The following is a 16,557-nucleotide window of genomic DNA, read 5'->3' on the forward strand; positions in this document are numbered from 1 at the left end:
GTCGCGGAAATTGCGGTCGCGTGCTCGATTCTTACGGAGCTTCGTTCCCGATGCTTCGTGGCTTTTTGCGTTACTCGAAAAGCGCAAACGGTGTTCCATTTCGCTTGCGAAAAAGGACGTCAAATTTATTCGTTTAACAGCGTTTCACGCTTATAAAGATTTACCTTGTTTTACCATTTTTATTTTTTTATTTTCATTTCGCGGGATTAAATTTTCACTGTCGGCAGAATTTTTAATATTCCCGGGCAAACACAGGAATCGGAATGCGAATTTATGGAGCTCTGGAAAATTTCAATCAAAAAATTTTAATATAAATTTTTTCACCTCGATATTGGAAGTGTGGAAATTGATTTATTCAGGTTTGGTAATTATTATTTTTTTTTTTTTTTCATTGTTATTTAGGCGAATTAGATTTCGTTGGAATTTCAAATGCGAGGAACATGGAGTATTTCAATTTTTGGAATTGTTAGAAATTTTTATAGATATGGTTGGAGTTGGATATTCGAATGTTTAATTTTGCAACAGTTCAAGGGGTCAGTATTTAATTTCGAAGTCGAGTAATACAATCGCGATGTGAAAATTGGAATATCCAAATGAACGAGAAATAACTCCGAGGAACTTTCTTTAATTATGCGGGTAATTCCATTTATGGATTGAATTATTTATGAATTCGACGAGAAGTGGAATTTTCGAGTGAAAATCAGGACGTTTGAAAAAAATTCACTCGCACTGATGGCAAATTCAAAGTTTCATGCGATGAAATCGTGAAATTTGTTTTTATTTCGCACGAAATTGTAGGTAGAACGAGTCCTGATCAATTTTCTGCCGTGTTTTCGCTTATAATCTACCGGATTGCTTCGACACACAGAGGGAGATATGTAAAATGAACGATTCCCTGTTAATTCCCGTTGTTCTCGAAAAGGAAGAAAAACAGTCGAAACAAACATCGTGCATAAAGGGAGCATGCCTCATGATAATTCCCACCCCCTGGATATCGATACGAATATTTAATTCAAGAGGAAAATAATAAATATTTCGTTCAAAGTATCATTAATTTGATTTTCAAACTTCTGAGAATATTAATGGTAAAAGTTATAATTTAAATTATAATTTAAGTAATACCAGCAATAAGGTCTAATAATATTGACAACAAAAGGAAAATTGAAAGGAAATTTTTACATTCCTCTTTGAAATTTATTGATTGCAATTTACAAATTCCAAATTGTAAACTCTGACGAGTGCAATTTATTGGATGTAAAATAATTATTAAACTTCGTTTGAAGTTGAAATTCAACGACAGAGATATCGATCGAGTGGATAACAATATGAATACATATTGTTATTTACGAAATTCTTTTTTAAATAAATATAATTACACGAGAAGTTTATAACCGCTGGAAAAATAATTTCACCCATATAAATTCGTAATTTATATTGTTTAAAGACTGGAGTTATTCGAGGGATTGAAATAGAAATTGAGAAATGAAAAATCTATCTGTGAAACTAATGTTTTTCTACTCTACGATTTTAAACGCGAAATCACCTCGTCTCTGTCACTTCATTTTCACGACTTCATTTTCCGACCTTCGAGCTTGATGGCCGATCAGAGACACCATACAACCTTTCGTCAAGCTAATCAAACTGTAGATGACAGACAAAAGGGAGAAAGAAATCACCTGACCCTTTAAAAAATTCAATTAACCTCGACAGAATATAGAACGTTGAAGTACGAGTTTTAATTTAACGAATTACCATAGTTCTTGTGCAGACCTCTATCGCAAAATTCTAGTCAAGCTTTTGAAATAATAATTTTCATGCTTACTCTACTTCAACGCTATTTTTATAGGAAATGGAGAAAATTTATTAACTCACGAATAAATCCTTTTCCACAGAACGTAAAAGAAACGAAATATTTTCTAAACGAATTTTTTCCATGAAAAGGAAAATTATTACGGAATTTCTCATAATGGAATTTTCTACATCGAAGAGAAATCTTACTTGAGAAAATAAATTTAGTTAAAAAATTAAATATTTTATATATTTAAATAATTAAATTCTAGTTAATTATAATTATTTCAATTTTAAATATTTAAATAGTAAAAAATTGCAATTCCGTCGCTGATTTCCTTACTGAAATTTTACTAATATTAATTTTAAATTTTCAAATTCGTGTTTCAAAAAGTCTCAAAAATTCTCCAAAATTAGAATTCCGAAAGAGGTTCTTGGTTATGAACATCTTGGCCCAGAATATCAGATTTTCAATTACGAAGGGTCCAAGAAAAATCAACATTGGATACAAAAGGGATGAAAGGGGTGGAAAAATGAAATGTTTTCTGCGATCACGAAGCTGGAGGAGAAAATTGGAATTTTTGGCAACCCGCAATTCGTCAGTTTATTTCCTATTTTCCTGTACCACTATAAAATCAGGTTGTATAGCTAGCATTGGAACGATTTCCAAGTCGATACCGAAATTTCCATCGAACAGCATCCCTAGGAAGCATGCATTTCGAAATGTCAGATAAACTTGAACGTATCAGTTTCGTGTCTCGATCCCTCGTCCCTTGCTGCCCTCCACGACGATCTATTATTCTTTGCTAACGAAAGAATCTCGTATAAAAATCGATCGATAAAGCAATCGAATAGAATCACGTCTGGAAAATTTGTTTAATTTGGCAGAAAATGAAATTTGGTTCGATGTTCCATTTTTATTTCATTTTACTATCATTTTTATGTTGCGAGAGAAATGCGAGAAGTTTCGAGGTTCTGGGAGGGTAGGAAATTTATGTTACGATATTTAGGAGATGGAATATTTAAATCGTGGGATTTAAATTGTAGAATGTTCTAGTTACGGCATCATGGAATATTCCGAGTACGGTATACGTTATGAGGAGTTTCAGACGTAGAAAATGGAATTTAGCGAATAGGGAATATTCAAATTATAGGATACATGAATCATGGATTGCGGAATATTTTAATTGCGAGAAAATTAACAGTGGAATATATTTGTGTGCGTATATCAAATTACAAGCTGTTCGAGTGAGCTATTAAAATGTAGGACATTGCTCTGAATTATGGGGTGTATGAATCATTGGGAATTCTAGTTGTAAAATTTTCTGAAATATAGGAGACTCGATTTACGGAATATTTAAATTATGGAATATTCCGACTACATAGTACATCTATCGTGGAATGCTTATTTTATATTATAAAATATTACAATTCTAAAATTTTTCATATATAAAATAATTGACACGTGAAATATTTAAATTATGAAATAATCCATTTGCGTAATCATTTTAACTATACGATATTTTAATAATGGTATAATTTATTTCTATTCTTTTGAATCATGAAATATTCCAATTCTATAACATTTAGAGCACGAAATATATTATTTATACTGCAGAATGTTCCATACGAAATACACCATCGAATTTAATCACAGGATATATACACTACGGGGAATTTAAATAACAAATTTAATTTTCCAAACATTCGCAACAATCACTCACAATTATATTGCAATAAGATCGAAATGAACCGAACCTAAATTAATAAACAGGATTTTAAACGCAAAGAACCGACTTGCAAAAACAGGGAATCCCGGAAACCAAGGGTGAACTGGCCTGTGAAAATTCCTCGACGCAATTGTCCGTTAGGCCAAGTACATGCACACACAGCCACCCTATATTTCGACTTCGATCAACTTGGATCACGGAACTTCGCTCGGGACCTGTATGAAATTAAAGCGACTGAACGACATAGAACCATGCAGGCCAGGGGAAAGGGAGAGTCGAAACGGGCAGACAGGGTGCGCGAGAGGGACAGGCAGAGGGTTGCAGAGAAAAAAAGAAGCGAAAGAGGAAGAGAGTAGTGTAGGCAGGGCCATTATAGAGCATCCCTTGTACGTGTACGGTGCATCGAGGTCGAACTTTCCAATAAACCAGCTGACGAGGGGGTGACAGGGGGTTGAACGGTGTGAAAGGCGGGAACAGAACGAGAATCATGCAAATCAGAGCGAACGGCGTCGAAGATAGGCCGGTACCGGGAACCAGGGATCGAAGGAAACGCTTTTGTTTCGACAAGTTTGCCATGAGAACGTTTTCGTTTGACAGGTTGCGTGCAAATTGTGGGCATTCGAAAAAATCCGGCACGAATTTCCGTTTTCTTATTTTCGCTGGGCTTTATCGAGGTGCAGGAGCTCGGAGAATATCAGGCAACGTCGAGGGATGTGCATTTAGGGGCGGGGGTTGTGCGTTTTAATTTTCTTAATTCGGTTTGAGGATTGTAAAAAAGTTGCAGGAATTATGAAATATTTTTATTTATTAATTTTGGGATTTTTATTCTGGCTCTGTTATAGGGGTGGCAGAGGTTTAAGAATATTAAGGAATATTTTTGGGGATGATAATTGTCCTTGAAGGGTTCTTTATTCAGTTTGGAGATTATTTGGAAATTTTAGGAATTTTGAAATATTCTTTTTATATTTTTTATTTATTAATTCTTGTCCATTTATTTTGTCTGTGTTATGTAGGGCTAAGGGATGTTTTAGAATGTCAAAGAATATTTCTTGGGGGATGATAATTGTCTTTGAAGAGTCCTTTATTCAGTTTGAGATTATTTTGAAATTTTAGGAATTCTGAAATATTCTTTTTATATTCTTTATTTATTAATTCTTGTATATTTATTTTATCTGTATTATGCAGGGGTGGAGGAAGTTTGAGAATATCAAAGATTATTTTTGGAGGGATGATAATTGTCTTTGAAGAGTTCATTCAGTTTGAAAATTATATAGGAATTTTAGGAATTCTGAAATATTCTTTTTATATTCTTTATTTATTAATTCTTGTCTATTTATTTTGTCTGTATTATGTAGGGGTGGGGGAGGTTTAAGAATATCAAAGAATATTTTTTAGGGGCTGGTAATTTTCTTTGAGGAGTTCTTTATTCAGTATGAGATTATTTGGGAATTTTAGGAATTCTAAAATATTCTTTCTATATTCTTTATTTATTAATTCTTGTCTATTTATTTAGTCTGTATTATGTAGAGCTAGGGGATGTTTCAGAATGTCAAAGAATATTTTCTGGGGGATGATAATTGTGCCTCTGAAGAGTTTTTAGTTCATTTTAAGGATTGTATGCAAATTGTAAGAATTTTGAAAAATTATATGCCAATTATAGTATTTTTATTCTCTCTCTTCCTCCCACAGGGGGTGTAAAAGTCTTCGAATATTATGAAATGTTCATTTAGGGGTAACAATTTCATTTCTGAATAATTTCTTTAGGTTAATTCGAAGGGTAGTACGTCGAGTCTAGAAATTTTGAGAAATCGTGTAAAAATATACGTAAAATTATATTTGCATCTTTGCTTTTATTGGTTCTTTATTGACAGGGTGTGGTGGGAATAATTTTAACATCCCGAAAAGCCATCGCGTTTTCGTTAAATTTAGAATGCTACCTTTCGTTGGTATTTATCGCGTGTTAGTTTGTCGAAGTTACCTAGCTAAAAGTTCCAATGATTCTTATTTGTTTATTATTTGTTCTATTAACAGAACAGAGAAATACCAGTGCTGTTTGAGAAAGTAGGTTAGGTCTTTTTTGTTATTCAATGATTAACCTTTTCAATAGCTCTGTGAAAACGCTGATTTTATAATCCATGTTATCGATTAAAATAAATTTTCCGCTCGGTTGATATCTAATTCAAAACTCAATCTCGCTTCGTACATAAAAATACACAAAATATAGGAAGGAACAATATTTCTCTATGGTTCTTGTAAATTGACATTGTTTCTATCCAGTGAAACTTCTAGAACAATAGTTGAATGGAAAATTAATTTCCAACAATACAGCCTCTTTCAAAAACTAACTAATATTACAGAATCCTCGACATGTTCAAAAACGAATCAATTATCTACTCTCTTAAAAAATTTGAAAAGCTCAATCCACCTAAAATCTACTCAAAATCTATTAAGCATCGAACAAAACCAAAAAGAAACACTCAAAACAACCTAAACCTAACCCAATATCTCAAAACCTCAAAAACCACCTGATCTTCATAAAGCACCAAACAAAACAAACCAAAAAAAGAAAAAAAAAAGAAAAGAAAAAAGAAAATATTAGAAAAGGGAAAAGTAACGCAAACAGCTTTCTCTCGTTGAAATCCCACATTCCAAAACTCCATAGCAATCCGTTCGCAATCCCGAGCACTCGGAGGCGGGGATAAAACAATGCAGAGGGCAAAACTAACGTGAAACAGGCTGGATGGTGGACAAAGAGGGTGACACGGGGAACAAAGGTTAGAAGAGGACGCGGTGGCCCGGTATAGAGGATGGTAGGGGTGATTGGCAATGAGTCAGGGACGGTCCGTGTGAGAAAGTGTGGATTACGTGGTTGCAACGAACCGTCCATCATCGACACACCATGGACCATTGGCACCCCTTCCAGCCGCGGCAGCAGCCCCCTCTGATCACGTCCGCCGTCTCTCTCCGTTGCGATATATCGACGCCGGCAGTTTCATGCACGAAACCGGCTGGTAGACGTTGCCTCGACGGAACAGCGTCGCGATGCACCGCCTCTTCGGACGCAAACGCGTCTCGTTCGGTGTACGTTGCACGAATACACGCACACGCGGCGCCCGGTGCTCGTTCTTCGCCCCCTCTGCAGGATAGATTTCACGGATATCGCAGTTGGTTCACGTAGAGCATGCTTTGGCATTGGTGACACGACCCTTTTTTTCCTCCATTTTCTTTCTGCTCGCTTTCCTGCAATTTTCCTGTGAGTATCGTCGAAGGCTACGAGGTGCACGTGTGACGGTAGTCGATGACACGTTGGATTTCCAGACTCGGTAGAACTTGTGATTGCCAGTTTTTCCTACGACTTTAGACAATTTGGATGCAGTTAATCGTGTTTGGTTTCGAGTGAGTTGAATGCAGGATTTTCCTACTGATATTTTGCAACTACTGATTTATCGTGTGTTTTTGAAGACAGTATGTGTAGTTGGGTTCCTGTGTAAATAAAAATTTAGCATTAATTGCAATGGAAGTTGTACAGTTTTGGCAATTGGCAGATTGGCAGTTTCGTTTGTTCGGTAATCCTGGTGTTGGGTTAGTGAATTTTTGGATATTTCGTATCTGAATACGTAGTTTGGCTGTGTAGATAAAGATTGGTATTACTTTTGACAGCGAAAGTGTCATTTTGTTGTTCTGACTTGTTTGACAGCTCAGGTTCTATTATAGATTAGTGAATCTTAGTATGACATTTGAATTCCTGATACATAATTTGCACCTACGTGTAGCGTGTACAGTCACGTTTCCATGTAAATAGGAATTAATATTAATTTTGTCAGATAACTATATTTTTCAGTAACAGTAAAAATAAATGGTCTGACTCTGCAGTTCTGGTGTTAAATTAATGGGGATTTTCTTCTTACGAAGTTACTAGGGTATAAATTTCAATTATAAAAGGTGTCTTGGAAGTGACCATATATAAGAGACACGGTATATTAAGGAACTTAGAGATAGGAGAGATATATGGTGAATATATAGTGAATTTGTGGTGAATAACGACGTATTTTAAAAATTGTTCTTTAATTTTCGTGGTTGGACTGTAGCATTGTTTTTAATTAGAATCGAACCATCGGTGTTTATTAAAGCACCGCGTGAAAGTGACAGGGAGTCGATGAAAGTTGCAGTGATTAATTCGGAATTGCGAAGTTTACATTCTGTCGTCGAAAATTTCGTTCGCACTTCGCGTGGCTGAAGGACGGTAGTTTTATCATGCTAACGATCGTTCATAAACTCAGTTGGTCTCTGTCGAGCAGAAGCTTCCAGATGTGAATGTTATCGATCATTCCCTTTAGAAATAGAACATGATCACCGAACATATTCCCCAATCACAGTAGAAAGTTCTCCCTCCATTAACGATCTCCGATTCGACAAACTCTCTGTGTCATTATCAATGAGCGAAAGACGTTGCTAGCCACTGGTGCCACTCGAACGTCTCAAACACCATTGACATTATTAACACTGCATCGACACTGTCATTGGTTCGTTACATATCTTACATTTGACATCCACTCGAGCTAGTACCGTCGAGTCGAGTACCCAAAATTGACAGAAGCAACAGTGAAATCGAGGGCAAATTTCGATAGAGACCATTCAGTCCTCTTCATTTCATCCCAGAGTGGTTCTACGAATAAATTCATCGTAATCACACAGATGGGATCACGCATAAATTTACGAGTTAATTCAGGATTGGACTCGGAGACAAATTACACATACAGCTGTAAATATACACGCGAGCACACTGGATCCTCGAGTGAAGTTGGTATTAGATCGTGGTAGATTCGTAGATAAATGCAGTCGCAGACAAGCATATACATCTACCTTGCGAGTAAATATACGGCTTAGCCTATCTGTAGATCGGCGTGTAGATCCCCTGATATTCTATCGCGCGTAAGCAAAGCGACCCTGGTTGATTAGATCTAACACCAGCTCCTGTGGCCAAGCTCACGGAGATGAAATTTCGGCTCAGTGAATCCGTGGCAGATCCTTAAAAATCCATAGTAGATCCGAGATCAAGCGTAAATCCGTAGATAAGGAGATAAATCTGCGACGAAACCCCGAAACTTTGGTGTCTAAGCAGCTAGATGTTAGTTCACGAGTCCTCGACTCTATCCAGCGGAGTGCTCCACGTAACACACGCGAAAGTACACAGCTGATCCTAGATTAAGGGTAAATCCACGTATACACGCAGAGACATGTATATAAATCCATAAGGAATTTCGAAACTTTGGCGTCTAATTATTCCAGAGTCTGTACACGAATTCTCGACTCTATTGGACGAAATTCTTGACATAGCTCTCAAACTTTAAAATTTCATAGCCCATGTCGGATCAAGACCAGATACTTGAGCGAATTCATACGGAGAATTAGAGAAGAACACGAATTCACGAGCACCCTCGCATCTTTGGTACCCAGACAGACACCTGTTGGTTGACGAATCATAGACCCTGTTTGATGAAACTTTCAACACGGTTCGTGCAAAATTTCACATCTGACGACAGACCAAGTCTGGATCTCAAAGTGGATCCACGTATAGGCTCAATAAATCCACAAGGAATCGCAGAACTTCGTTACTCAGCCACCCAAGCACTCATTCACGAATCCTCAATCCTGTTCAACGTAATTGTCAACAAAATTTCGCGTGAAATTTCACAGTACGCGTCAGACCAAGTCTAAATTCTCATTTAAATCCATACATAGAGTCTAAAACTTCAACACCCAAGCTCCAATAACCATTTGGCGAACTTTTATTCATAAAAATACTTGACACAGGTCAGCCGAAAGACCACGACTAATTCTACACCGAGAACACATCGCTGACCAGGTGTACATGCCGACCAGCGATCGAACGAATCAATCCTTGACCCCAAATCAATCCCTGGAATAACCTTTCGCGAATCCTCGGATGTACCTAACGAATCGCCCCACGCTAATTCTGCCAAAGAATCCACGACTGATCGTAGATTAAAAGCGGATCGATAGCCAGATTTGCGTATCGACCGACGGGCAAACACACGAACCCGCAAACCCATAACCAGAGCAACCACTCAATCGTTATTTCGCGGATCCTTGAGCCCAGTCAGTGGAATGCGCGGCGAGTCTCGTGCGAGGCCGAAATCTAATAACACGCATTAATCACATTCCGGGGAGGCGGCGTTAACGCTGCGGGGCTCGCTGTTATCGGTGATCGCGATCGAACACGCCGCTAAATCTCCGTGTTCACCTCTGGCAACAATTCAAGACTCTGCCGTGTCGAATATTTCACCGGTTGCCACGAGTAATTCAGTCCGGAAGCATCGCACCGAAATAGCACCTGGCAAAGTCGGTTCGATCCTTCCGTTCTTTCCCGCCATCTTCTTAGGCTGCCACGATCCCCGTGACAGTCGTCAGCGAGTCCTGCAAGCTTTCAACGTCTCTAGAACCTGTCACGGATACGGATAGCGTTTCTCTACCTGCTGTGCAGAGGTCAGGAGTTTGCACACGAAAGGGACGGGATTGGTTGGATTGGCTACAGCCTAACAGGTTCACCTTCTCGAACTTTATATATAGAGGCGGGTCACACGAGTTTTCGTTATTGGCTGGAGATGTCACACCTGCAAATAGAATTATATCGAGTCGCGCGACGAGCAGAACGAACACATGTCTAGACCCAGATAGGTGGAGCAGCGATTTTCAACCACTGTGTCACGGTACACTTAGACCCGAGTGTTTAATAGGAGCCATTGATGTGTTTAAATTGTCAAATAAAAGGTCACGAAGATCCTTGGCCCCAAGTGACAGCTATTTGGTCTGTTAGAGGATTTTATTAGCTAAATTGCGTTAGATGAAGCAGGGTGTCAGAATAGATATTTAGTATCTAAGGGATGGATAGTTACTGACCTCTTTTCTTTTTTGTTGTCAGGCAAGATGACAATTAGGTTTTATTAATTAAATTTCGTTTAGAGTTAGATGGACGAGGTTGTTTAACTATTTAGTCTCTAGAAGGCTTGACAGCTGTTGACATCATCTTCCTTAGATTCTTGCATTAAAGAAATTATAAGATGACTTTATCGGAAGTGGTATCTTCATGATCTACTGTAGAGTTTTATCAATTCTGTAATTTAAGTGTAGGTGTACCGTGAGATGAAGAAGGTGGAAAATCACTGAGACAATGAACCTCTGTCATAAACATAGAACCAGTGTTACCACTAGCTCACTCCAATGACATTGAACTGGCATTGAACTTGAATATGCTATTAAGTATGACGTGTCATTTATTTAACTGTCACCTACCTCCAATTTGTCGTTCACTCCTGACCACTCAGATTTGAATCACCAGTAACCAGCATGACGATGATCGTGTTAACACGAACTAAAAAGAACGTCGACCTAACTCGTCCTGACTATGTCAGAGGTGTAGATTTCAAGAACGTGAAAGGTGAAGTTGGCCAAACTATAAACAGAGTAACCTACTTGCTCCTGTGTTATCCCAAGTGCAAACTCCTGAGCTCTGCACAGTATCCTTTTCTGATGTTGTCTTTCTCTCTTTTCTTTTTTTTTTTTTTTTTTTTTTTTTTTTTTTTTTTTTTTTTTTTTATTTTTTTTTTTTTTTTTTTTTTTTTTTTTTTTTTTTTTTTTTTTTTTTTTTTGGTTTTTCTTTTCTGTTGAATTTGTAGAACAGCGAGCAGGACGGGGAGGGGGAGGAGGCGAGCAGACAAGGAAAAAAGCAGAACGTCAGAAGTCGATTACCCGGAACACCCACAGCATCCTTTCGTCAGAAGGCTTCGCCAGTCTCGCCCGTCAGGTCCAGCACGCCGGAAGTGACACAGGTGGGTCGTTTCCTTTCGGTCTGATCGCCTGTTCGTGCGTCAATCGACCAGCGACACGGTCCTCCGCTTTGCTATTTCTGAGATATCGCTGGCCGAATGGTGCTACGTTTGATGTTTCACCGTGGTTGCCGCAAGGTTCGTTGCGCAGGAACTGGGTAACTGGAAACGTGTTCCCTTTAGGAAAAATTGCGAATAGGTGGGCGAAACAAAAATTCGAAACGTGGTCAGGTTATTTTGCAGGCTGATGAGTTTCTTCCGGTCCAATAGAATTTCGAGGCAGAATTCGGTCATGAAGAAATAAACACAGAAGGGAAAGGGGATTTTAAGCCAGTGTTTGTGTAGTGTTTACTATAACGTTTTCCGTGATAATTTTGTGAGATTTCCATTTCTTTTATTTTTTTTAATTTGTTTTCTTTTGTAAACAAAATTGTTTGAAATTTCGAATTGCTCTTTGTGTTTGATCTTTGGAGGATCTTGAGCGACCTTGATTTTCCTTTTAATTTTTGAGAAGGAATGTTATTTAGGGATACTTAAGTAGTCTCTGTCGTCTGGAAAGAATTAATATGGTTTAGAAAATATTCAACCAAGGAGACCCATTCAGTCTAATTAGATCGACCCTAATAATTAGCTAATGGATCTTCCGATCGCGAGAGTCGTCACTTATTAACCCCTACCATGAAATTACCAGCTACTATATTAGCCTCTGAAAGGGAGAGAGTCATAAGTGGTACGGTTTAGCGGGAATGGAGTTCCAATTACTCCTGTTTTAATGTTAAAATTTGGAAGATCGCGGTAACTATTATTTTGGGACAGAGACTAGCGTACAAAAGGACACTGTAGCGGTCATTCAGACAGATAAAAATCTGCAGGTGGCAACTGCAGTGATTATTCGTATATAGATGCAAGTCCGTGGAAGGTCACAACAGTGGCTATTCATAGGTAGGGCCAGGTCTGCGGAAAGCCGCTATAGTCGCCATTCATGTAAAGATAGAAACCTACAGGAGGCTACTATAATAGACATTCATATAAAAGAGCTTGCTATAATGATTATTCCGCATCCAAAGACAAGTCCAAAGTTGACTACTGCAGTGCAGCATATTCGTATAATGATAAATAGCTGGAAGAGGCCAAGATAAAGGCTATTCTTATACAAAGACGAATATATGACAGACTGCTATAGTAACCATTAACATAAAACTAAAAATTTACAGCAGGTATGGTCAAAGTAGTGATTACTCTTACACAAACATAGCTCCATATGGACGACAACTGTAATGACATCGTATTCCTACAAGACCATTATGGTGGCCATTTATATAAAAATAGGGGCCTACTGATCATCATGGTGACTATTCGTAACAGACATTCGTACAAAATTAAAAACCCATGGCAACCCATTATGGCAACCATTTTTACACAAACGAGAGTCTACACGAAACCAGCCTCGTGACTATTTATGACACTGACAGGAGCCCATAGAACACTTTTTTGATGATCATTCACATACAAAGACAGATCCACAGGAAATAATTAATACAAAAACAAACATCTACGAAGACCAATTATAAATTATACTGATTCCCACAAACATAGACCCAATTAGAAAAGGGAAAAAATAATAAACACTAAACCATTGACAGGAAACAGAAAAAATTTACGAAAAATCATACAAAAACAAACGCACAGAAAACCATTCATATAAATACAAACATATACAAAGACCCACTATAAATTATACCGATTCCCACAAACATAGTCCCAATTAGAAAAAGAAAACAAAACAAAAACACTGAAACATTGACAGGAAACAGAAAGATTTTACAAACAATCGTACAAAGACAGACTCACAGAAAATCATTCATATAAATACAAACATATACAAAGGCCCATTACAAATTATACTGATTCCCACAAACATAAACCCAATTAGAAAAAAAAAAAAGAAAAAGAAACGAATAAATACTAAATCATTGACAGGAAACAGGAAGCTTTAACAAATACTCATTCAAAGACAGACTCACGGAAAACCATTCGTATAAAAACAAGCAACTACAAAGGCCCATTACAAATTATACTGATCCTCACACACACACGCAGACTCACCTAGAAATAAAAAAAACACACTAGAACATTGAAACTGAACAAAAAGACAAAACTGTACAAAAGATCGGCAAAACGACTACCCAACACCGAAACATAGTCGCAAGACCACAAAAGGCCGGCACACGGACACATGCATGGAAATTTACCGCAATGGCTGCTAACGGCGAAAGGGTTAATGAAACACAGGCCGAGGCCTTGCTCGACGCGGAGGTCCGTGGAAAAAGCGCGGGAACAGACGGTCGCGTTCGATTGTGCCCAATGTAAATTAATTCGGTCAACGGAATCGATTGTGTTATAACTTCGAGAATACAGGAGGATCCTATCGTCAGTCTATTTCGCCATGCGTTCGAATTGCTACGATGGTGCGCGCGCGCGCGCCACCAATTTTAGACAATCTCTCTCTCTCCATCTTTCCCGACGTTGTTTGATCGTTTCTCGGAATTAATATACGTTTAACTTATCTTATTCTGGCTGCTGATCCCGGTGATCGAACTGTGTTTATAATTGACCGCACCGTAATTGATAGTGAATTCTAAGTTTGCTCTGGTTACCGGTATGGTGCTTTAGGCGAGTTCGAAACGACCGCGTGTTCCCCGGCTTTATTGCCGCTCGTGGTTTGTTTGAAGAGCGTTCATCGAGATTCTGCGGATTGTTCGCGGATTTTCGAACGCACTGTCTGCCCGAGAAACGCGGTTTTCGGGAATTTTTAGTGGGCTCTGGCTTGGCATCGTTTGCACTGCGAGCTTGTCTTTGTTTTGGTTCGAGCAGTCCGAATTTTCGACTTCTCACTGGGGAGTTTCAGTGAATCGAAGGTGAAATTGTTTTCATAGGATCTACTATCTCGCGGTTTCTTTTTGTCGCTTAGGAATCCAGATTTTATCGTCATTTAGTGAAGAAAGTATATATAAAGAAGAATTAAGAGTATATGTAAAGAAAATTTTCTCATTTTCTTTTGATTGGTTTATGAAAATGATTTTTATTTCTCTGTTCACTTTGTGCAAATAAAAATTTGTTATTTTTGCTTTTTATTGGTACGCGAAAATATTCCACGAGTGTATAAAAAGGACTTGCTTCTTTGTGAGTATGTAAAACTGAAAATTTATTTATTTACGTTCTCAATATATGGAAGTACCTTATACTAACATTTTAGAAATATAAAAATAAAAATTTGTACTTTTTGTATTTTACTATGCGAGCATACAGATTTTCTATTTCCTTGTTTAATGATACAGAAATAAAAATTATTGCTATAAATAATATATATTTAAATTGTGGAATGAGAAATAAATAATTATTATTATGGAATTAAAAATTATTCTTGTAAATTATGTATTAAAATATTTCGTATTTTTGAATGAGGTTTATGAGGATTAAATTTAGTGACTCTTTTAGTTACTATTGAAGGATAAAAATTTTGAAGTTCCTTGAAGCTTCTGTTTCCATTATGTAGGCTTGTAACTCTATCTTCCATCTTTCGTTACTAATAACGAGCTAGGGTGTGGATATTTGTAACAAAATTTTATGAGAAGAAAGGATATGTTTGTGGACGTTGCCGCATTGTATGTTTTTATTTGTTTTATAGGGAGGAACCGAAGACGGAGAGAAGCAAAGTAGTTCAAGATCAGATTTTAGGAGACAAAGTACAAGACCTTCAGATGGCGCGGGATCCAGCGTGCGAAGGTAAACAATTTACCTTAAAAATTTCAAATACTGTATATACATTCTCCATAAATTTTAATAATTATCTTCCCTTCACTCTTCTCCAATTATATCGTGTCCACTACTTCCATAAAATAGCCCTTTCAACTCCATTAATCATGTTTCCAATTCAGACTCTAAATAAATTTCTCAATAATCCCTGTAAAAATTTAAAAAATAATAACGGACACAAATTTAAATTATTTAATAAGTAAAGAATCGTACAAAATTTTTTAAGAATTGGAGATTGTCTTCTTTACTATTTCCTTATTGAAAATAACAAAATTAGAATTAGTAAGAAATTTAAATAGGAATTTAAAATATAATCAAGAGAATCGTGGAAAATTTTGTGAGAATTAAAAATTGGCTTCTTCACAGTTTCCCTATTGAAGATAGAATTAGAATTAACCCTTTCGCTACTACGGGTGACTATAGTCACTAGCCACGAGACGCCATCTATACACGACGGGTGACTATAGTCATCGGCCACAAAAATTGAGGGAAAAATTAAGACAAGTGCTACCCTTCCTCTTAGCTCTCTTCGCAAAGAATTGCAAGCTCTATTGCGATGGTCAGTTTTTCCTTTTCTTTTTTCTTCAAAAAATTTGTATCAAAAGACCGAATGCTAAAGATTTGCTAAAGATTCGCGGCGATGCTTGCCATAACGAAAGGGTTAATCAGAAATTTAAATAGAAATTAAAAACATAATGGAAGAGCCACAAAAAATTTCGTAAAAGTTAGAAATCTTTTTCCCTGATTTATTGTCGAAAATAGCAGAATCTAGGTTAGAAATTTAACGAAATAGTGGTGGAATGAAAATCCTAGATCCTCCATGAAAAAGTCGATTCGCAAGAAGGCGCCATCACCGCCTTCAAATCCTGGCATACTGCGAGAAGTGAGCGAGGAGAAGGAGGATGCGCCGAAACCGGAAGAGCCGCCAAGGCGGAAGTATTCCTCAGACGAGAGCTCGGAGGAAGACACGCGGGAGCTCGAGGGTAACGTGTACACCAAGGCTGGCATGGAGGTAACTAGACTTCGATGTTCCGCGAATTTTCATGCGTTCGGCAAATTTTGACAATCGTGTTAGTGATTAAAATATTGGAATCGTTGTGACAGATATCGAGAAAAAGCGCCGGGAATGTGAAACGCACGAAAGCGGAAATTGACGCGGATCCGGAGCAGGAGGACGAGTTTGGTTACACGAGTAGTACGTAATTTAGAAATTTATAGGTATTTGGGAATTTAAGTGCCACATTTCTTTCCCTTGCCTTTTCATTACTTCTGTGTTTCCTCTTTCCTTTTATTTTTGTCCTTCTTTCCATTATTTTTCTTTTTGTCTCGTTCCTCTAATACCTTTCCTCCTTTTTCATTATTTTCTTTATTATTAT

General features: G+C 37.4%; 1 protein-coding gene across 1 annotated transcript in view; it reads left to right on the forward strand.

Annotated features, from left to right (window-relative positions):
- The window catches only part of LOC108547657 (uncharacterized), a 192,991-nt gene that overhangs the window by 171,034 nt on the left and 5,400 nt on the right, over positions 1 to 16,557 (forward strand). Inside the window, exons 22-25 of the mRNA XM_017900257.1 lie at positions 11,216 to 11,368; positions 15,054 to 15,151; positions 15,995 to 16,193; positions 16,286 to 16,376. Of these exons, the coding sequence (XP_017755746.1) occupies positions 11,216 to 11,368; positions 15,054 to 15,151; positions 15,995 to 16,193; positions 16,286 to 16,376 (541 nt within the window). The remainder of the gene's footprint in view (positions 1 to 11,215; positions 11,369 to 15,053; positions 15,152 to 15,994; positions 16,194 to 16,285; positions 16,377 to 16,557) is intronic.

Source organism: Eufriesea mexicana, unplaced genomic scaffold, assembly GCF_001483705.2.
Source record: "Eufriesea mexicana isolate 0111107269 unplaced genomic scaffold, ASM148370v2 scaffold1146, whole genome shotgun sequence".
Lineage (NCBI taxonomy): Eukaryota > Metazoa > Arthropoda > Insecta > Hymenoptera > Apidae > Eufriesea > Eufriesea mexicana.